Source organism: Pholis gunnellus, assembly GCF_910591455.1.
Source record: "Pholis gunnellus genome assembly, chromosome: 3".
In the NCBI taxonomy this organism is placed as follows: domain Eukaryota; kingdom Metazoa; phylum Chordata; class Actinopteri; order Perciformes; family Pholidae; genus Pholis; species Pholis gunnellus.
The window spans coordinates 17,792,353-17,815,832 of record NC_136529.1 but is presented as its reverse complement, the minus strand read 5'-3'; the positions used below and the strand labels follow the sequence as shown (position 1 = coordinate 17,815,832).

Genomic DNA, 23,480 nt, shown 5'->3' with positions numbered 1-23,480 from the left:
ACACCCACACACACACACACACACACACATACACACACACACAAGGTAAGGGATACTTTCTTTCCTTAACAGGATTTCGAAAAATGGCTGACAACTATGTTTCTGAAAGGAGGGAGGGTTGGTGAGGCAGTTAGAGGATCCATTAGAGGAAAAGGATAGAAATGTAATTTTGCTACGTGTGTATGATGATCTTGCAGTGTGTGTGTACATGCACATGTCCATGCTCTATGTGAAAGTGTGTGTGTGTGTGTGTGTGTGTGTGTGTGTGTGTGTGGCTCAGGTTGCTAAAGCAAACAGGTCTCTGTGTGTGATGAATCTGGCCTCTAATCCCCCCAGTGTGTTTGGGTGAGACAGGGGGAGAGAACGCAGGAATAAGCAAAGAAATCTAAACAGAGAGACGTAGCAAAGGAGGAGGGGGAGGCAGGGAGAGAGGGAGGGAGAGAGAGAGAGAGAGAAAGAGAGAGAGAGACAGGTGGGTACCATATGTTGGAGTAGTCCGTCACCACAGACTGAGGTCCATTGTTGACGGCCGAAACGAAACAAACCGGTCCCCCTCTAACCCTCTCCTCCTCATCTCCCCCCGTAGATAAACAGCCCCCGGGGCAGACAGTGGGCTGTCCTTGAGGGAGGAGGAGGAGGAGGAGGAGGAGGAGGAGGAGGAGGAGGAGGAGGAGGAGGAGGAGGAGGGAGGGAGTTAGGAAGGGCAAGGGGGAGGCAGGTTGTATCAGATTTCTTTGCTCTTAGACCAAGAAGTGGAGAGTACAAAAAAGAAAGAAAGGTGCACAAGTGAGGGTGAGTGAGAGGCTCACTGTTGCATCTGTCTGCGACGCGCAGCTGAACCAGGCCAGACGAAGAGTGAGTGATTCAGATGTTTCAGCAGCATCGGACGCAACGGATATCGTCAGTGCCAAACAAGTATCCCCTCTCCACCTTACCAGCTCAGCAGCCTGGGAAGAGAGGCCAGTGATGCACCGCTCCTCCATTTCTAAACCCCCTTTCTTCCCCAGGAGAGAGCGAGAGATGACTAGAGAAGTAGATAGATACAGGGTGAAGATGTAGAAAAAGAGCTCGTCACACCCAGCTGCTTCTCTACAGGCCTGCACGCTCTCTGATTTTTGGATCAGTGAGAGAGACCAGGTTCAGAAAGGAGTGGTGGATCTTCTTTTTTTCCACACTTACTTCCCTCTTTCTCTCTATCTCCTTTCTGGGGTGCTGTCATTGAAGCTGAAAGCCAAGCTAAAGCTGCGTCGATGCTGCCGCCCTCCTGGGTCACCCCCCCTGTGATCCCTTATATCCATTTGCACTGCACTTCCTGAAAACCCCCCAAAAAAACAACCTCCAAACGCCAATAAACCCCTTTCCTTCTTTAATTTACTCCCTCCTCCTGGCTTGGTCTTTGCTAGCTTTTCTGCCTTTAAATCTCTCTTATCTTCGATTCCTTCTCTTTCTATGGCTGCTCAGAGCGATTCATGATCAGAGAAGATGATGAAACAAGACTGAACAGATGTAACACAATCTACAAAGCATGTAAATTTGTTGAAAGGATGATGATACTACAGTACCACCAGCTCACCTGTGTTCCAGTGGCCCAGTACTTACACCCACACACATGGTGGGATTACTGGAGAGGTGACAGTTAGTGGGATTGCTATATGACTTTGGGGCATATGTGAGTGAAGGCTTGGTTACAGCCGCGGTGGAATCTCACGTATCAAATGCATCACTGTCAGTCACCACAAAAACCAGATTGCTTTCCCAGATCACTCCTACTTTCTTTCTCTCCGTCTATATCACCCGATCTGTCTCTTGTCTTCACACGGCCTCTCCATATAATGTATAAAGTTTGGCTGGCGTGTCTCCAAGTACTCTGTCTTTCTTGTGCCCTGCCCCCTCTCCTCTCAAGAGATCTGTTACCCATACCCTTATTGGCCACAGTAAATTCTGAGAGCAGATATGCGTTAGACGGAGGCCTAAAATAGATCGCACAGGCCAAATGAAACCAAGCCTTGAGAATACAGCTGTTGGCCTCATGAGAGGACCTTCGCCTTCCCTGGACTGTCAGACAGAGACCCACTACCGTGATGGCAGCTGTGGGTCTGGGATACCTGGTTTAGGATTAGCTCATGAATATTTAAGATTAGATTAGTTGCATTTTCACAATGAAGATAACTACCTGATAGAGTTTAGTATGAACTGTTGAGACTATTGACTGAGCAACGGTCAAGGCCCAAGTCTGGATTTTTTTATCCCAACCAAACATTACAGGAGCTGATTTCACTGAAGCTCATGTTTTCCACCAGACATTAAATGTAATGGGGAAATTTGTAGGATTATGTTTGGGCAAAAAACGTAAGTTGCTCTGTAGTTAAAGTTTTTAGAAGGAGGTTCTTGATATCGACAGCCAGATAACAAAACTGAAAATCCCTTGTTGGCAATTTTATTGCTTGGAGGAATAGCTCTAAAATGAAAAAAATGTGAACAAACCATATATATATATCAAGTTTTATAAACTGTTTTTGAAACTATCTAAGGGAGGCTTGATTGAGGTTTTGAAACAAAATGTTAGTAATGATTAATAAAGCCAAAGACCAGGAATCTCTTTTAAGGTTCTTGTACATTATAATTACAGCAGTAGCTGTATATTCACCTCCGTTTTAATAACTGTTTCTTTTATCTACTTCCATAATCTTGTGATGGTACACTGTATTTGCTGCCAAGACTGACCATTTTTTTTTAATATGTGAGGTTTGTTATAATTGGAAAACTAAAAATATTGAAAAAAAGAAGTTGCTCTGTTGCACGGAATGAGGGGAGGTCTGCTGAGCAGGCAGCAGCATTTTCTTTGTTGCAATCAGCAATAAGTGAACGTGGTCCACATAATTACATTACTGTAAAAATGAATTTGTAAAAAATACACTGACTTAACAGCAAAAATAAATTCTTTAAAGTTTGTGCAACTTCACTATAATAGGTCAAAGGTGTAAGGGAACAGATTGGTACATATATTTAGTGCAGATCAGGGGTTTCCAGGGGTAAACATACAGGGGCAAGGGGCAGCCTGAACCAAAGCCTGCTAAAGCCGCTCAATTTCACGGTGGGTTACAAATAAACTATGCTCTGCCAAGACTTCGCCCCTGACTCTTCCTCACATACTCCTTTTCTGGTATTAATCAGGCCTTTCCGGCCTCCCTTCACCAGCTTTCCTGCCATTTGTTTTCGCTCATAGCAACGAGGACTTCAAACCAGTGGTCCAGCAATATAACTGAGCTTAAACGACGCTGAATACCTCAATCAGTTTAGGCCGCCGCCGCCGCCGCCGAGCTGGAACTATCTGGGACACCTTCAGAAACACCAGCCAGCCGCGATCCCGTTCAGCTATTTAATGTAATGTTTCCGCAATATAAAGGCACCGTTCGAGAGCTGAGGTTTTAAAACGGCTGAAGCAAGCTTCTCTGGGCCCAGACTGACCATTAAAGAGAGGAAAGACCGCGTTCAAGAGCCAACGCAATAAAAACTCACAAACTCCAAAAGAACTTCAAAATATGCCGTAATGTTTGAAAACCCTGGCTGATTTTAGATTCTTTTTTTTTTTTTCACATCCTATTTTTCACAAAAGGGACCTGTTCTAAACTCCGGGGACCCTGCCGTTTTCCAGATGGTTCTCTTCAGTTCAAAACTGTTTTGTGAAACGAGAAAACCTCTCCCCTTCAACTATGTCCCTACACTCATCTAATGTTTCTATTGATTCACAGGGGTATACGCGCAGTCATAAAAAGGAGCTGACTGAATACCCAGTACTGCTTTATATCATTACACAATTCATCATCGTACACACACACGTCTTAAACACATACACAGAGAGAAATCTATCTATCTTCCTAAGGAGATGTTGTCAGCTTTTCTCTTGTTAAGTGAAGGGAAAGGGGCATAAAGAGATAGACAATTAAAGATAATGATGAGGTGAGCGGGGACAGAAAGCGAGAGGAACTCCCTTCCTGAGATTATAAAAGCAGCTCCCTCTGTACTGCAGGCCTCATCTCAGTCCAGGCGGCTAATTGATGGCAAATAGCTCTACAGCAGTTTCCTTCCACACACACACGCACGCACAAATACACGTCATACATTATATACACATGCAGTTTCCCTGCGGTTTGCAACACAGCTCGTTTGGCAAGAGAGGAAGGTCTCACTCCAGACAGACCCAGCCCACAGCGGAAAACACACACACACACACACACACACACACACACGGCGTACCTTGTAATATTTAGCCCTCCTCTTGTATAAGGTAGGACAGTTAAGTAGTTTGGTTATGCTCATAAGACAAGGCCACTTAGGTGGTAGGTCTTAGCTGGGTGACCTCCAGAGTTTAAGTTGCTTCTCCTGCCCAACAAGAGCAACTCCTGAGAGGCTAGACTGTGAGAGGCCAGGCCATGATGAGGATAGCACTAGCCTGGCAACCAGACCTCACATATGGAAACCGTTTAACTGTTATTATTAATATCCCCCCCAAAAAAATCAAACTAATAACACATGCAAGACACTGCCAAGACTCAGCTCAGGAGACAGAGGGAAAACACATACATACACAAACAGAGACTGTCTGCCATGTGCACATGCATCCACAGACACATACACACATGAAGACAAATATACACACACAGACGCCTATTGGTTAAACAGAAAAACACGCTCCTAGTCAGTGGCCTGTAAAAGTATTAGCCTGCCTGCCCGCTTTGCTGGAAATAAAACTCTTTCATGTTTTTGGTTCAGAGGGTTTTTACACCTGGTTGTGGCTGTGGAGATGGTGATGGACACACCCTCGCACCCACCCTTACCACACACACACACACACACACACACACACACACACACACACACACACACACACACACACACACACACACACACACACACACACACACACACACACACACACACACACACACACACACACACACACACACACACACACATACACAAACACCGGAAGTGGGCAGGCACAACAAAGGCTGGCTGCTGCACAAGATGTTAGAAGTTTTGAACGAGAACAAAATCTTTAACTTCTCCAAATGAGAAGCAGGGGCGTGTCCCAAAAAGGGGAAGTGTGTGTTTGTGTGCGCTGGACTATGTGATTTAGTAAGAGGGTCAATACATCCAGATGTGAACAGGCACATTATTCAATCTAACATACCTCAAAGCCCAGTTTAATTTTGATTCTTTTAAACCTTGTCTTTTATCTGTATTACTAACTTTGTAAATTCACAATTTTGTTCAGAGATTTGGGCGACTGTGCTAGACAACTGTTAGAAGTCCATCAGGACAAGTAAAAAGAGCAATGAGAACGATTTGAGTCACCTATCACCAATTTATCCAACTAACTCAAAAGACAAAGTTATTACTCAAACTTCTTCTTTTCTTTTTTTACTTACTGTAAATAATGTAGTTGTGTGTACACACAAAGGTTTTCACCTTGGTTGCCACTTGCAATAATTGGCTCAGATAATAGATATTAATCATAAAGCAATGAAATTGGTAAATAACATGTAATAGATTTTTTCCCTTTGGTAAATTTCTCCTTGAATTAGCATAAATAAAAACCAGTATTTATTACGTTTTAATTTCATGAAATCTGCGTGACAACAGAGAAAAAGCTTGTAATTAAGTTTTTATAAATACCCATATTAATATATAGTACTTGGGGTGAATTTGGATTATTTGCTGATCTAACTTTTTATGATTTTATTAATGAGAGGACAAAGTTCTACCTCACTTTATCGCATACAAAGTTTCACTACACTTATATTTGTCATGTTTTTGTTGTTGTTGTTGTGGAAAACTTGATTGAAAAGACAAATCTTCTGTCTGTCAGGTGAAAAACAGGCCGTCACACACACTGTCCCACACACACTGTCCCAGAGCTCATGAAGAAAGCAAAGAGAGAGAGCGAGAGAAGAGCTACATTCCTCTTCTCCTCCCTGTTGACTCTAATCTCTCCTTTAAAATGGCTCACACAAAGAACCAGCGCGGACTAGCTAATTAGCAACACTTTAGGTCTCTGCAGCTATTGTGTGCATGGTGTGTATACCTATGTGTGTGTTCATTGTGTGCACTGCCGGGCTCTCGACTGTTTCCAGGGTAACTACTGGCCTAGCAGCCTCATAAGCGTTGCACATTTTGTCTTTACCCTTCACATTCTCTCCTTCCCCTCTCAGTGTCACCTTCTGTGGGTCCGGAGTGGGGGAATGAAGGAGCAAGGATATTTAAGAAAAGAAAGGAGACTAGGACCGAGCTATGAGGATCGTCTGACCTGTGCGGGTGGGGGTTGTAAACTAATGTTCTCTTTTTTGAGTACCTAGCCCCGAGTGATCTCTGAAACACTGCGTCTGAACACACGTCAATTAAAACCAATTACTAGTGCTGCTTTTTGATAGAGAAAGCAGAAGACGGTGACCAATGTGAACATGCACACCCCCAGTTTCACTGACTAGCAGTAGTAATGAGGTCATGCAGCTCTGCTCGCTGACCTACGACCTCTTAAAAAGGCCCCAGTCACCGTGGCGATACCGTCTGAAGAGCAAGAGTCAACAATCTACTTTTTCAATCTCAGAAACCTCTCTATGAACAGTGTCCGTCCCCGCTCATGTGTGTGTGTGTGTGTGTGTGCGCGTGTGTGCACATGTGTGTGTTATTTACCTGACAGCGCAGCTAGGCCTGCCCAGTGTAAGTGCTTCCAAACACTTCCTTGGCAACCAAACCCAACCTAACCCCTTCAGGTGCCCGGGGATGTGTGTATAAGCCAGTCTCCACAACAGAGAGGATAAACACACACACACACACACACATCCTTCTTCTGTTGATATCTGTCTATTCTTGTCCCCGAGCCTCTTGGCTGGTTGGGTCAACCAACCGTGTCCATGCCAGCTGATCTGGCCTGGTGGACCATGTCTACTGTCCGTCTACTCTTTATCCACAAGACTTGCAGCCTGTGTCGCATGCTTTTTCTGAGCCCCATTGAGTAGATTTCACAGTTCCACTCAAGTCAAAGTGAAAATTATGACGCATCTATTAGCTATGATTTCAGAAACTTGTCAAACCATAGCTGTCCCTCTAGAACACTCACTCTGTAATTAGAGAGTGAAAATGTATATGGCGGTCAGAGAGCAGAGAAATACAAAAGGACAGGGATTGAAAGGACATCAATAGTGAGAACAAAAATCACACTCAGTGGACTCTCCAACATGCAATGTCTTGGCTGGAAAAAGCACTAAAAACATTTTTTATGGCCGCTCATAAATACGACATCTCAGCATCTTGGAATCAGGTCTCAATGTGACCAATCACTGACTGAGAAATATGATGAGGGGGAGTCATGTGAAATATATTACTGACCATGAGCTTTGCATTGTGTTTGTGTTTACATGTCTGGTGTACAGGAATGCAAACGTTTATGTGCGAAGTGCGTATGCCTCAAATCCCCCACAACCCTGAACAGTAGAAGCAGTTTAGAGACCGAATGGCTGTCTCCAATATAAATATTGAGCATGTAGTACATTGTAATAGTTTTTATTATTTATTAATAGTTTTTTTAAGTAGAGAGATCGGCAGCTCAAGAAAAAAAGGGAAGTAAAAGTCAAAGAAGACGGATAAAGGGACCTGCTGGTGCTTTTAAGACTCCTAGAGGAAGTTGGTGTTCTATAGGTCTCTTTGTATCGCCTCGGTAACAGCAGTGGGTGTTCTGCGACGCTAGGCAACCCAACTGGCCCCTCCTCTGTCCCAGCATGACCCCTGGTGACCTGTGAACTGTACTGACCTCAGACATAAAGAGGAAGGCCTGGACGAGACCGAGGGAAAGCTTTTAGGAGGTGACAGCACTCAGAGAGAGGCCTGGGACTGATTTACTGGCCCGCACACACGACGGACGGACACACACACACACGCGCACACACACACACACACGCAGACAGACATACAGACAAAAAAATGACACATAGACACACATGGGATACAACCTGTCGTGCAGATGCTCAAAGACGAAGTATAATGTAATTAGTTTTAATTCCCACTGCACTGACAAACTGGAGAAAAGTGTCTGGACATTTTTTTTCACCTCCTCCTGCCACCCCTTCACCTCCGTCTCCTATGCCCTCCTGACCTGAAAGTGAACTCTGGGGGAGAGCTGGAGGTCAAACGGGACATAACTGTCCCAGTGACCAAAATTCACCTCCCATAATTTAGCAATGGCCGAGCAGCCGGAGCTATAGAATCACATGTGTCTCAAAACCTCCCCACCTCCAGCCACGCAGGCCATAATTAGAGTCTAGCCAATCTAACAGGAAGCCATACGTTATCTGAATGATGCAGCATCTCTCATCGCCTGTTAACGCACACGCCAATCTCATAATTCTGTCCGCAACGCACTACCGCCATCAAACCCAAATGCACACTCGTGCACATGTGCGCTCACATAAAAAGAAAACCAGCTATCTTTCATCCGTATTTGTGTATATCTGAGATCTGTATCGGTTCCCCCTGATCTCCAGTCATCACAGTGGCTCCTTAATTACACCCTTCATTAACTCACATCAGCTCTGTGCATGTGTGTAACTAACTGTGTGTGTATGAGAGAGGGAGAGAAACAAAGATTGCCAGTATGTGTGTGTGTGTGTGTGCCTTTGAGAGAAAAATTGATTAAGAGAAATGGGAGTGGGGATCGGAGCTCTGAGTCAATTTCCAAAACTGTCGTTTTCTCAACCAATGTGCCTTTTAAACCCTTGGGTAAGGGAGACCGCCGCTACAATCTGCCTCTCACTTTCTAAAGTGCGCAAGAGCGAGTTAAGGGAAAGAGAGAGAAAGGGGAAAAAAACCTCCCTGGCTGTTTTAGATGACCGATGAGTGGCACAGAGGAAACGGCACCTTTTTGTCACCATCTCTCCCTTTCCTCTCCCTCCTAATTTCCCCTCCCCTCTTTCCCGACATCACCGGCGGCCGCGACTACTGTAGCTGCTGGAACACCAGAAGCGACTCACAGACGGCGAGGGAAAAAGGGAGGAGACGTGAAAATGGGTGAGAATGGAGGGGAGAAGAGAATTGACGGCGCTCAAAGTGCAGACTCACATCTGCTCAAAAAAAAGAGAGAGAGACGTAAAGAAAAGGAAAGAATTGAAGACACCTGGTTCTCGTCAGAGCACCCTCCACCCAGCCACACACACACACACACACACACACACACACTTTGAGGTTTGTTAGGATTTATCCTGCTTACATTTCTCCTCTGCTATGCATCATTTCACGTCTACACCCATGCCCGGCACCTCAACAAAGTGCCATGCACTCTCCACTGCACTCTCACTTTTCCACCTCTCCTTCCTCTCGCCCTGTAACTCCGCTCTTTGTTTTCCCCTCTTCTCCCTCCCTTCCTCCCTCCTCTCTCTCCTCGATGATGGGGCAGAACTGGTCTTCGCCCCCTCTTCCCTTTCTACCCTCTCTCTTCCCTCTCTCTTCCCTCTCTCCTGCTCTGTTCTTTCTGGGGAGGCAGACAGGCCACATTCCACAGGGAGGCCCAGGCGCCCTTTTCTGACACGTCTCAGCGTTACACCCCTCCCTCATCCCTCTATTCCTCCTTTCTAGCACACCAATGCCCCCCCCCCCCCCCATGTGCTGCTTCTTTGCCCCTCCTTTTCCCTCTGGCTCTATGTCCCATCTCCCCAATACCTCTTCTACACTCACCCACTTCCTCATTTGTCCGCTGACCACCTACAGCATCTACGTGTGACCTTGTTTTAGATCTATCTATCTACCTATCTTCCTATCAATGGGAAAGACAAAAAATGAGAAAAAGAGAAGGACAGAGTCAGCGAGAGATGGAGAAGCTGGGCGAGAGAGACAGAAGACAGAGGCCAGAAGAGGGGTTTGATGGCTGGAGATGGCTGTGATTTCTCTCAGGTTCCCAAGGGGCCCAAGGAAAAAACGGCTTTGTGTTCTGACAACACCTCGCTGTCAGGAGTTCTCTGCGTGTGTGTGTGTGTGTGTGTCTTTTTTGCTCCAGTGCGCACTGGCATGGTGTTTAAGCACCAACACTAGTCTGCACTACACCTTCAGGTGGGAGACTCAAGCGTGGAGGAAAAATGAACAAGAGGAGGAGGAGGAGGAGGAGGAGGAGGAGGAGGAGGAGGAGGTATATCCAAGACTTTAAGGTTAAAGCATGAGCAGGTTCTTATACAATGTTGTCAGGCTGACCAGTGTCAGTATTGCGGCCTTCTCTGTTAGACAATATTGATTTTTATGAGCAGTGGGCACATGCTAAGAATACAGCCTCTCTGGTCACCCAGCATTACAACACCAAACCTGGGTTAATCAAAAGTGTGTTGGAATAAGGGATACAAAAAGTAACACATGATCTTGTGGAGAGAGCATGTGCAGGTTTGAGGGTTTCAGAAAAGGAGATGTATGCCTGTCAGGGCATTTACCTGACATGTAAGTTTATACACGTTTTAAACAAATATGAATAAAACCCAAAACTGGTCAATCTCTAATTTAACTGAGCTGATGAAAGTTGTAACAATTAGAAAGGGCCAGCATGAGAAACAGGAAATCAATTGTGGGAATGTAAAACCACGGAGAAGGTTTCTGAGTAAACCTAAATTGATCAATTCTGATCATATACCAACAGAAAGCTCTAAACAGGGAATTGCTACAGTAAATGGCTGTGTATTTACTGTTACATATGTGGATGTAACCTATCTTTTTGTGAGGTGAGGGCTGGGATCTGGAGGAAAGGTTGTGCTTGTCTTTCATGGTCCACATCGGATAGAAGGAAAAATAAGTACAGTGAGAGAGAGGAAGAGAAAAAGATGGAAAGAGAGAGGGAGGTATGTTTGTGGTTGGTAACCCGCTCAAGAGAGGAAATACCAGCGTGCACACACACACACACACACACATATACACACACACAGGTGCAAAAACATAGAGAGCAGAGACACGTCCGAGAGAATAAAGACCTGCTTTGTATGAGCTACAGGTTTGGTGTTTATGTGTGTGCATTTGTGCGTGGCTGTGTGTGTGTCCTCGGATGAAGGTTGCTGAGGAAGCAGGGTGAGGATGCAGTCAGGGGAAGGAGGAGGGAGAGCCGGACAGGAGTGAAGGGCCTTGAGTGTTCTTCATTCACCTAAGGCTCCATCATTATAATTAAGGGGAGTCATTTTAGCAGCAGGGAGGAAACCCAGATTTTTTTCCCCCTGGGTTTCCTCAACTAGAAACTCAGCTGGTGTCGGAAAGCCCAGAACTCACACTGAACCTCTGTGATGGGCGGACACAACACACGCACGCACACACACACACACACACACACACACACACACGTAGTGAATAGGAAGAACTTCTTCTCAATTGCAGCAAATGCCACATCAATGACTGAAACATGAATCAGTGAGTTTCCATCATTAGATGACAACACTCAGCGGACATTCTTGTGCCGTTATGGACAAATGACTAATGTAGAGACCTCTGGAAACCAAAAAATTGTTAAAATGATCTGTGTGGTTGTGTACTTTGTGTGAAGGCTTGGGTCCCTTGTGGATTTTTTGTGGAATGAGAAATATAAATGAAGAATTTCCTCCAAGAAGTTCCGGGAAGTTTGAAAATGTAATTTGACACAGTGACGTGTGTGTGTGTGTGTGTGTGTCTGTGTGTGTGTGGAGGGATGAGTGTGTGTATGGAGCAGGGGGGGGACGCACAGGAGGCAGGATTAATTGCATAACTGGAAACATTACACGCTGACGTGTCAAACACACACAAACACCACTTCATGGATCGGTGAAAAAAAAAAAAAGAGACTCTCACACACACTCCTTGAGCATCTGAGTCCCATATCAAGTGTGTGTTTACATTGTGAGAATGTGCGAGTGTATGTGTGATCCCCGCGATAGGACAAAATGGCTCCTCTCACCTTTAGAGCTTAGACGGGACAGCAGGTGTGTCTTTCTCAACCAGTAACGTGTAATAGTATATCAGTGGGAACATCCTGCGTATGAATTATTATGGTGGACTTTGTCCCAGTCAAATTAGCTTGCACATTACGAACGGTGGATAATTAAAGCACCTACGAGCGAACCTGTCAGAGCTTTTCATTGTTCGCACATGCAAGGCTGACAATTACCAGAGTCTGGCTGACTACGTGTTGTCAGATCTGTACATTATGTAACAGCCTGGTGTGTACATGCTGTTCCTGACAACTGTACATATGCACGTGAGTTGCACAAGTGGGAGGTGTTGCAAAACAAGTCTTGCAAGCACATATATATATATATATATATATACAGGTCGATATGTAAACATAATGTCTCCCGCACACACACACGCACTCACACAAACACACACACACACACACACACCTGTTGCTGCTGCAGGTGCAGTAAGTCGACTGGGCTGATCTCTCCGTTGGTGTCTCCGTTAGAACCGCCCTCTCTACCGCCCCCTCCATCTGATTGGCTGCTGACTCCGTTCTGGTTGGACGGTGTCGTTCGAATGGTCTCAGAGGCTGATTCCACCATCATCACTGGCACCTGAGAGCACAGAGGAAGGAGGGAGGCGGGGGGTTGGATGGGGCAAAACAACAGACAGATTGAACAAATGTGACCTGGGCAGTTTGAGCAGAAAGCCTGCTCCCATCTGAGTGAACAAACAAGGCAGGAACCTAAAGTAAACACACGCAGAGATAGAGAAGTGAATTGTGTGTTTTTCTGTGCATGTGTGTGTGTGTGCACGTGTACTTTGAGAAAAGGGCTTTTGGTCATGAACCACCCACACACACACACACACACACACACACAAACATGCCCAAGTGGCCACAAAGCAACACCTGAGGCAGACACTTTTTTGTCTGTACGTAAATGGGTGTCTAGGAGCGTACGCATGGATTAGGATCAGACGCGCAGCAAATCTAAACTGACAAGGCTGTTAATACTCTGCTATACAGTTAAATAACACAGACATTTCTCCAATAATCAGAGGTGGCATGTGTGCGCTGTGCGAGAGCCATGAGCAGGTTGGTCTTTGAGAAAGAGCCGTTTGATGCACCTTCATAGGGCCTCTCTAATTAGAGCTTGTTCCTTCGACAAAACCCGACAAAACGAGCCGTTCCTGGATGTGTTGTTGTTTTTTGAGAAACAAGGCCTCGCAAACACACGGGCGCATTTGCCATCGTTAGGAGCTTGAGCGTGGGAGAGAGGAGACGCCGAGACACACACATAGGCGCGTAAAGAACACACACAAGGCAGCTAACACAAAACAAAACAAACCCTCACACAAGCACGCAGGCTGTGAACTCCTAATGACAAGCTCAATCTCGTCTTTCTGCCTCATCCAGTTTTAGAAATTAACACACACACACACACACACACACACACAAGCGCATAGTTTTTAAGGGGAAAGTTCTAATGCTTTTATTTCAGCACACCAAGGTGGGTACACAAAACGCCATCGAGGCATTGTACCCGCCGTCTGTGTGCGACTGTGTGTGTGTGTGTGTGCGTGCATTTGTCAGAAGCGTACAACCCATGCCTTCTGGGGAAACGATAAAAGGCATTTCATGAGAGAATCTAACTTTGACGCAATAGCAGGTGAAGCGCTGTGTGTGTGTGTGTGTGTGTGTGTGTGTGTGTGTTTTTATGAGACTGACAGCAGGTGAGGTTGTGAAAGAGCGCTGGTGGCTCTGTTAATGGAATGCTGCCAGATGCTTGCTGAGGGACAAGGACCTGAGTGTGTTTGTGTGTGTGTGTGTGGGATACAAGTGTATGCAGGTGGATGGGCTGGTGGGTGTGCTAGTTAAAGGATCAGTTAACCCAAATCCCTCAAAATATATTGCTGTTTCAGTTTACTGCTACTGAATTTTTAACTGGTGCAGTGATACAATAGAGGTGAGTAGAACATGGTTTGTGCTAGCCGATGCATTGAAAAAAATGTTCTTCAGCAATTGGTCCTTTCACTAAATAATGTTACTCCGAAATCAGTAAGGTCTGTGTATAATAAAAAATAGATATTTTTTCTGCAAATCTTTTCCAACTCTTTCAGCAGCACAAACAAAATTCCTCTTACTATCCTTGTATTGTATCGGCCTAGTGTTAGACATTTCAGAGGCGGATTATTCAAGGCTCATAAAATCAATATAGCTTGATACCACTGAGAATACATGATAAAATAGGGTGAGGTTGCGTTTGTCAAATGTGTTTTTTAGTTTTTTTTTGCTAACTAAACCTTTAAAAGTACAAGGTGCCCACAGACAGATTTCACTGTTCCTCTTTAACGAGCAACACCATTTGCAAAAACCACAAATCACACTGCGGTATTTTTCCTCCCCATTGACTCTCTCCTGTCTCCCTCCTGGCACCCAACCGCCTGTGAAGTTTAGACTGAGAAGTTGAGCGTTATCGTGACACTTAAAGTTAGTCGCTTAATCTCCAACCTCATTCCTCTTCCCAACACTTCCTTCCTTCTTCATTCTCCTTCCTTCCGACTCCTCCCGCCTTCATCCAGACCTCTGCTAGGTCAAACTGCTCCCTGAGGTAATATTATGAAGCAAGGCATAGTGCTGAGTGATCGACAGATCCCGCCGCACAGACCACTGGCTTTGCACTGCAGTAGAAACTCTTCGCATCATCACACGTCTCGCTAAGCATGAATCACCGGCTCGCTATCTAGCCCACACTACATTGCGCTGTGCTGTAATGTACTGTACACCCATCTGCTTCTAACTTTTCCTCATTGACCTTATTAGCAATGAAGGGAAGAGAGATAAAGACAGACAGAGAGATAGAACTCGCAGGTGGACAAGGACCTAATGGGAAAGTGGGGAGTGTGTAAAGACATGAGCGCATGCCCTCTCTTTTACACACACATACACACACACACACACACACAGAGAGAGAGACACACACACACGGAGGCAGTGTGGTATGCTCCTCTAAAGGGTGTGTACTCTGTCATATCCTGTAATGGGTGTATATAAGCTGGTGTAATGGAGGTCGGGAAAAAGGCAGGGGCATAAATCTACCCTGAAGTCTCTGATTAGGGCTATGATACACACACACACAGTGCTTTAAGTTTAAGTGTTTCTGGCAGTGAAGAGGAGCTGCCCGTGCAGAGGCCTGCCTCAACCCGCTACTCACTCTTTCAGTGTCTCTTACTCGCTTTCTCGCTTTCTCTACATGCTCAGACCCCCTCCAGCTGAACCCCTGACCTGAGAGTGTGTTGGGAGAGACATTCCCACTACCCCGAGGGGACCGAGCGAGGGAGGGAGGGGTGCAGATCAGAGAGATAAAGAATGTGTTTGGTGGAGAGGGAAATAAAAGGCCTCCTTTGCCTTCTAATTGGGATGGAGAAGAGAAGAAGGGAAATGGGACTCAACATGTTTCTGATGACTCCGGTGTATACGTGTGTGTGTGTGTTTGTCGAAGAGGCTGACACCTACCTTTGTACTGTAATAGATTAGCTCATAGCCAACGCTAGGTGCATGTGTTTATATGTGTGTCTGGTGTGATTGATGAGCGGAGAGGAGCTGGGATGAGTCCTGTTTCGACACGTAGGCTTGTTCAGATGTTCCCGAAAATCTTGCACTAATAATAATCAGAACTCGCCTCTCCCTCTGTTCCTTCTAACTGCTCTGGGTGTGTGTGGAGTTCAAACAAGCCGAGCCAAATGCCCAGTGAGCTGGCTCACAACGGCTGACTCTCAGGCTTTGTTGGGAGGGATTGGCTCTGTCAGATTCCTCCTGGTCACAGCTCGTCAGAACCGTAAAGCCGGACCAGTTTCACTCTCTGTGAATGTGTGTTTGTCTGTGTGAGAGGGAGTTGTGTACAGTGTGTATTTATGTGTGCATCTGTGTTTACAGCAGCTTAGTGAGATAATAAGTCTTTATCATGTTATGCCTCATGAGGGAATATTTCCAGCAGTCCCAGAACGCCTGTTCTGTTTCCTCCGCCTTGCATCAGCTCGCAGGAACGCTGCTTATTAGGCAAAGAACTGAGGGAATAAGGGTGGGAGGGAGAGAAAGGGTAGGAGGGAGAAGGAGGGAGGGGGGTAAGGGAAAAAATTGTCTGTACCAGTATCTACACTCCATCATCTACCTTCTACTTTCATCTGACTCTTGAATTATCTGTCTTTCCCCTACTCTCTGCATGCTGTCTTTCTCCCTCTGGTTATGCCTGGTAACTATTGGCAGGTTCAGCCCTGGAAAACATTAAAGTTTTCACCCTGAAATAGAACCCACATAGGTTACTTCTATGATCTCTGATAGTTCAATCAATATTTGTGAGCTAGAGAAACACACTTCCCGGAGATAGAAATCTGAGGAACTGGAGCTCTAACCTGTTTTGTAATCAGGAAACAGGAGCCTCTGTTGACAATGAGTGTCTGCGTGTATTTGTAAAATATGTTTCATTATAATTGACAGTTATGAACTAAAAAACACATATAAGAAAAAAATGACCCTGGTTACTGTCATCGTGTCCACAAAATATCTATTTACCAACAGTGGAGCGGCTTCAGGATGTGTTTGTTGAAAGCACCACCAAAGCATCTAAGCGGCTTTATTTCAATGCTTTGACGGGGACATGAACACTGATATACACAGCCAGTTAATAATGTAGTAAACACATACACACCCATGTTCTCACACTCTCACCCAAGACCACTAAATAAACCGTGACACTGGCCCTGAGGGAATATGCTTTAACCCCAAAACCCAGAACAAATTCAACTATCAGGTCTGTGCTGCTATGTCTCCATTAATCACTCCTTCAATTCCCATTGAGAGATGCAACAAGAGACACTGAGCAAAAGGAAAAATAAATAAATATAACAAAAAATATCTGGCTCAGTGAGGCATTTAGAGGTGGTGTGTAATAAGAAGAAAAGAGTAAACATGGGTGGTGTCATTAACGTTCCAGTAGTGATTCTGCAGCAGTGACAATTGGAGAGACGAGATGTTCTTGTATCATCATAGTTTCAAGGCAGAGTTTCCACCACAGCCCTGCACCTCCTATATATATCCTACTTTATCTTTCCATGCAAGCAGATATTCAAATATCTAACTAACGAGGCTACCTTGTGCGCGTCAAGACGTGTTGATTCTGAGAACAGCCTCCCCCTAAATGCAATTCAGTGAATTACTGTCAGACAGTTCATGATTCACTTCATGAAGTAAATCTGCACTGCTACATCACTGCAATCCAGCTGTTTCAAAAGGATTTTCCCCACTAATTGTTTTTCCTTCAATTTTTCAATTTGCTAATCACGACACAAGCGTTTACTAGCTCCCTTTACAGACTTGAAATAGCACCATTTTCATAGAATAGCTAAGAAAAATTACGCATTTCATTTAATATTTAATTTTCTTTCTTTAACACAAACATTAAAATAATTTGGTGATCATGTAAGTATACAAGTATAGCTAACAGCCACACTGAGGGGTATATTATATGTTTCAGATATCTTCTGCAATCTTCTCACAGAGTGGAGAAGGAGAGGAGGAGGGATAGGAGGGATAGGAGGGATAGGAGGGATAGGAGGGATATCTGCGTGGCATTTCTGAGCTGACGTGTATTAGCTTCAATAAAAGAGAATGAGGTCAGGCGATAGCTAAAGCTAACAGCCCTGCTCCAGGCTACTCTGGCTGCCAGCCAGCGCTAACAGGTTGGCTAACAGCAAAGGGCTAATGCTAGTCTGCGGCTGGTCTGGCCATGCTCCAGTGCTAACAGGTGAACTCCATTATCCCACAGACAGATAGTCAGTCAGATGTGGGCCAATATCTACTACCGGCTGGCTCGCTCGCTGGCTGGCTTCAAAGAGCATCATCAACCCAGAGAGAGAAGCTAGCAGCACTGGCCTATAGCCTGACCTCCAGCGTGCTGTGCAGCTGACTAATGAAGAAGCCAGTGCTGTTGTTGGGGAGCGGAGAGAAGAAGAGAGGGGCTCAGACTGCAGATCATAAGAAAATCCCCTGCTATATAAACATGGTGAATTCTTCTATACTTCTGCAAACCTGTCTGACACATGGAGTTCAGTTTGTCTGAGCATTTAAGTGAGTGTCTGTGTGTGCATGCAGCCTCTGCACGTGCATCTGTGCTTTTCTGTGTATTGGCCGTACAGTATGTAGCCTACCATATATGTTCATTCTCCCTCCTCTCTGGCATGTATGTCTGTGCGCACGTCCATGTGTGAATTGTGTGTCTGCTTGCCCGCCTGCAGTTCTCTGAAGACAAAGTCCCTGTTTACAGAGCCCATAAAGATTAGCCTCCCTCGGTCAGGTGGGTTCTGGAGCCATAGGTAAACACACAGCACATTCCGCACCGATGAGATCGCTCCGTATGTGTGTATGACCGGGGCAAACATACACTCCTGCCTTCACCTCGACCCTTCCTTTAGAGTGCAGTAAGTGATTTACCAGCTTGCAGACTGCTGTCTGTTCGAAATACTGGAGATAGACACAAAGATACACACACACACACACGCTCACATCACACACAAATATTTGTAGAAGGAGCGGACTTCATGCACACCTCATTTATCTGAGCCTAAAATCACGGGTTGTAAATTCCAAAAGAGGTAAAGCTCGCGCATGTGCACGTTCCCGTGTGCCGGTTGGAAATCATCCTGTGATCATGAGGATGAAAAATCCCCACTTTCCCCTTCATCTCTCCCCTCTGTCCGGAGAGGTAATGGAGGCTGAGGTCCGGTCATGACAGTCCACACGGCTAATACTCTGATTGTATTTAACATGGTGGAACAGACGTGAAGAGGGGAGGTGGAGGAATGGAGGCCAAGAGGGAGAGGAGCTTGGAAAAAGGCGACGTGCCTTTATTTGGATCTGAAACCAGCTAGAGCGCCGCGGAGCAATTAGCAGCTCTGTCCTACGAGAGCTCTTTATTAGAATGACCTTCACTGTGAGGGGGGGGGGGGGGGGGGGGGGGGGGGGGGAGATGGAAGAGACATTTTGATAGAGACAGATGTAAAGGTGTCAGGAGGGAAATTGACAAATGACATGAAGGTGAAATAGATGAGTAAACTGATACTTAAGTACATTGAGATTTCATTTTCGTATTTGTGCGTCGTGAAGAGGGTATGTGATGAATTTGATCTGCTTGACCCTCAGTCCCCCATGTATCAAAAACCAGGTTGACATGGGTGACAAGAATTCATAAAATGCACACACAGCAAACACAATTTCACGTGTTAGTCTTTGAGCCTTCTCAAGCCTGATAGAATGTGTGTATGTGTGTGTGTGCAGGTGCATGTGACCTGTCAATAGTACATGAATGCTCAGTCCCGTAAAAAGAAAACAATCCTTCAATTTATATTACGAGAACCGACCATTAAAACACGGAATTGCTCCATTCCTGACACTGATATTCCCCACCTTCAGCAAGTTACTAAGTTCTTAACTTTAATTACAAAGGATAATTTATACTTTATTGCGTGAGAAGACAAAATTGTGGCAAAAATAGAAAGAGGAAGTATATTTTGCCTTTAGGTGAGACATCATTTCATTTATGATCAAAATTTGCATTACAAGGATTATAAAGTGAACAGATTTAATATTACCTAAAAATGAGCAACAGTGACTTACAATAATAAAGGGTTATAATGGATTAGAAAATGTGGTATAAAAAATATAAATAAATAAATATCAAAGTGGACATGATACAATTTTATACATCGGCTTTCAAGTCGGGCACTTTGCATTTCCTAGTTAATTAATAGATTGGATCAGAGCGAGTTTAATCAAATATAATTGAATAAGTCCACAGTAAAAACAGGCCAGACTTTAAAGGAGACATGCAGAGAAAATGATAGCATGTCCACTTTTCAAATTAATTGAATTTTAGTACTTTTGAACTTGGTCCAAGCTGTTACAGAGGTAATTAATTCACATCCTATCCAAAAGTGCTAAAACAAGATGATATCCCCCATTCAGTATGGGCACACACACACACACACACACACACACACACCACTTGCATATCTTTTCTTAAAAAAAAAATATATAAAAGTCAACACTGTTGCACGCCAATAACAGTCTATAATGTATTCCATGTAATTGTTAGTTTTCAGTTCCTCTTGCTCTTTTCTCCTTACTTTTGTCTTACAGGCCACAACTAAAATATTAATAATTTCTCAGGCTGTTCTCATTGTATTAAAAAATGTCTCCTTTATAATTTATCAGAGAAAGAAAAATCTTTGTTATAGTGACAAGCATGCTAATTAATAGAAGTAGAAGGAACATTGAGAGAAGTCATATTAATTTGGAACATGCTAATATTAATAGAATAATTTATGGCGCAGTATAAATAAATTAATAGAGTATTTCGTTTGAAAAAGGGATGCCTTCATTTAAAATTAGGAGAAAAGAGAAAAAGAAAAAGTCTGCCTGTTGGACAAGGACATTAATAACAGTGCTTTATCACCAAAAGAGAAAAGGAAAAGACAAACTGAACATGCACTGTTCACTTTTATAACGCATCAATATTTCAGTCAGCTAATGAAAACTGGATGAGCAACACTTGTATTTCCTGCCTTGTTATTTTCATTTGCTGTCAAAGGATTTTCTGGCTGGTAAATTTGTGCCGAATCTGCGAAAGGCAGAACATTTATGTTTATTTATTTTTTTAAACAGGATTCCTCTCACTCTTCCCTTTGGCTTCATGTAAACTAACAGCTGTGTGTTAGGCACTGGATGAGAAAGGCACAGAGTAACAAAGACAGAGTGAGTGAGAGAGAGAAGTGGACTGGGTCATTACCGTCCTTATTATTCCTCATTAAAATACACCCATCACAAAGACATTCTGCTGCGTGTGTGTATGAGTGCGCCTGCACGCATACGCATGTCACCGAGGAAGTGCGTGCGTGCGCGTTTCTGGTGTTCCTGATGTGCACATGTGCGTCCTTATGCAAAAGTGACAAAAAAAGAACAATATAATTGGAGAAATGTACGCAGTAATAATAGGTATTCAGAAAATGATAATTCATATTAAACAGGGTGCACAAAGTCAGCCTCATTTGCATGTTTTAGATTATATGCATTTCAAAAGTAATTTCCGCAGGGCATATGAATGACATTAATTCCCGGGCGGGTTCTGCTATAGACCTCAAACTATCAAACACTCAAACATTTAACAGATGAAAAAAAGAGGGAGCTGATGCCTTGGCAAGAGGAGATTTCAAGGTTAAAGTATTTGAATGTGAATTTTTAAACTTCTGTCTTGGTTTGTTTAAAGTTGCTCCACAGCTAGACGAAGAGTTCCATTCATGTGGAGATTCAGCGAACCACGGATGTTTTTTTCTTTTCTTATTTAGCTGTATGTATGCATATGTGTGTGTGTGTGTGTGTGTGTGCGTGTGTTTGAGCGAGAGAGAGAGAGAGAGAGAGAGTGTGTGCCTTCCTGTACCAGTCCGAGAATGACACCTCTCCTCCTAATCCAGCACCATTTCCTCAGCAATAAGCCTGAATTGGTCTGACTCACTTTGTGAGTCATGTGCTTATGTCACTCCAGAACCAGACTAGCAAAATCCAACAGAGGGAAAGAAAAGACCAATCCAATAGCCCCACATTAACTGTTCCCGAGTGATGGAGGGGGTAGAAGAAGTGATGAAAAGGATGAGAAAAAGGAAGTGGCGAGAAGGGGAGGGGGTTGGGGAGACAATGGCAAGTGTCCGGCAGAGGGAGAGGGAGACAGAGGGTTCCCTCTCCTCATGTGTTCATGCCGAGAGGAAGACCCCGGGGCAGGAAACAGGCTGGATGAATGTGTGATTCCAGTGGAAAACTCTGGATGCCATGGACAACATTCTTCTCTTATTAGGGAATCTGGTCTGCAGCCATATTATAGCGCCTGACTCGTTACTGCGTATGTGTCCATCAGGCAGACACTCACATCATCAAGATGTTCCCCACCTGTTATTCTCGCTAACTTATGGCCAAAGCACAAAGTCATGGCTAGAAAAGGGGGGAGGGAGAACAAAGTGTATATGAAAGAAAAAATGAAAGTGCTCAGCATGTCTGTGTCTTGTTTGTGGTTTGTTTTCATCTGTAAACAGAGCGGCTGCTGCGAGCACGTTAGCATGTCATTATCTCATTATCTCATTAAGAATTGATGGCTTCTGCACAGAGTTCAAACTGTTTTGTTTGTGAGCGTTGTGAACGACTGATGTCGTACAAACACAACAACCACAAAACACACATGTCCTACAGTGCAGCTGGCACACACAGATGTGAGGAGTAGATGGTAGCAAAGCTCTTGTCGCTTCAATACACACACACACACGCGCACACGCACACACGCACGCACACACACACGTCAATGTGTGTTAAGTTTAAAAACACAGATTTAAGTAAATACATTGATGTACAAAAGTAGCACTTGTCCCACTTTGTCACTGCCTCCCTCCTCTGTCACTGTGTCCCCTGGCCACCTGTTTCTGTTGCTGATGTTTAAGCACTCTCAGTGATGTGAAGCATTATGTGTAAGCAGACTTCAGAGAGTGAAGGGGGCGAGTGAGGAGGGTGGGAGAGCTATCTAGGGGCAATAAAAGTGGGCTAATTGGGGCCTGGGAAACATGTTTGTTTTCTCGCTTGGTCTTTTTTTCCCCCCCTTTCATTATTTTTCCCAGCCAGTCACTGCAGATCTGTTCATCTGAGATAGACGAGTGGAGAAAGCAAAGAGGATTAGATTCTGTAAGACACAAATCGTTGGACGCACATGCACGTATAGATGTGCAACTGCGCTCACGCGGACACATACATGGCCTGGATTTAACATACCATGAGGTAGCCGTGGGCTGTGTGCGTGTATGTGTGTGTGTGTGTGTGTGTGTGTGTGTGTGTGTGTGTGTGTGTGTGTGTGTGTGTGTATTGAACAAGATCTGTCTGTCTTAACCAAATGACCAACAGGGTGCACAGGGCTCTCCGTTGGTCCACTCTGCTTTATCAATACAGTGCTGCTCGGCCTATTCAGCAGCAAAGAGCTTTCTCTTTGGCTGCAGCCAATGGATCAATGCTATGAGCAATGCAGACAAACTGCTGCTAAACAGACTGGCCCCTGCCTTGAAGGACCGTCACCACACCGGCTCCCCCAGGCTCAGATCGTTCCACTAATGGAGGTCTCCGTTGGGGCCCCCGAGGGCCCCTAACCACCAAACAGGCCCCCGAGGATTCAGCCCCCTTCTCTCCTCAATCTCTCTCTCTCTCTGTGTCATCCCTCTGTCCCTCAATCGTTTCTCCATCCACATGGTTGTATTGACCTCCACCTCTGTAATCAGGAGTGCTGACTTGTCCTCATGTGGGCATTTGCGTGTGTTCGCAACATCCATAGTAATATGGAGTGTACGTGTTTCAAGTGCTGACTTTAAAAGTCCGGCTTGACTGTTTCAGGTAGTGAAAACGGAGAGAGAAAAAACCCATTCCCTCTCTCTCACCCTCCCCCTGAACGTTG

General features: G+C 44.8%; 1 protein-coding gene across 1 annotated transcript in view; it reads right to left on the bottom strand.

The window, feature by feature from the left end:
• foxp4 (forkhead box P4) overlaps positions 1–23,480 on the bottom strand; it is a 90,303-nt gene that overhangs the window by 44,378 nt on the left and 22,445 nt on the right. The window contains exon 2 of the mRNA XM_079186487.1: positions 12,393–12,563. Coding sequence (XP_079042613.1) covers positions 12,393–12,554 — 162 coding nt within the window. The 5' untranslated portion in view covers positions 12,555–12,563. The remainder of the gene's footprint in view (positions 1–12,392; positions 12,564–23,480) is intronic.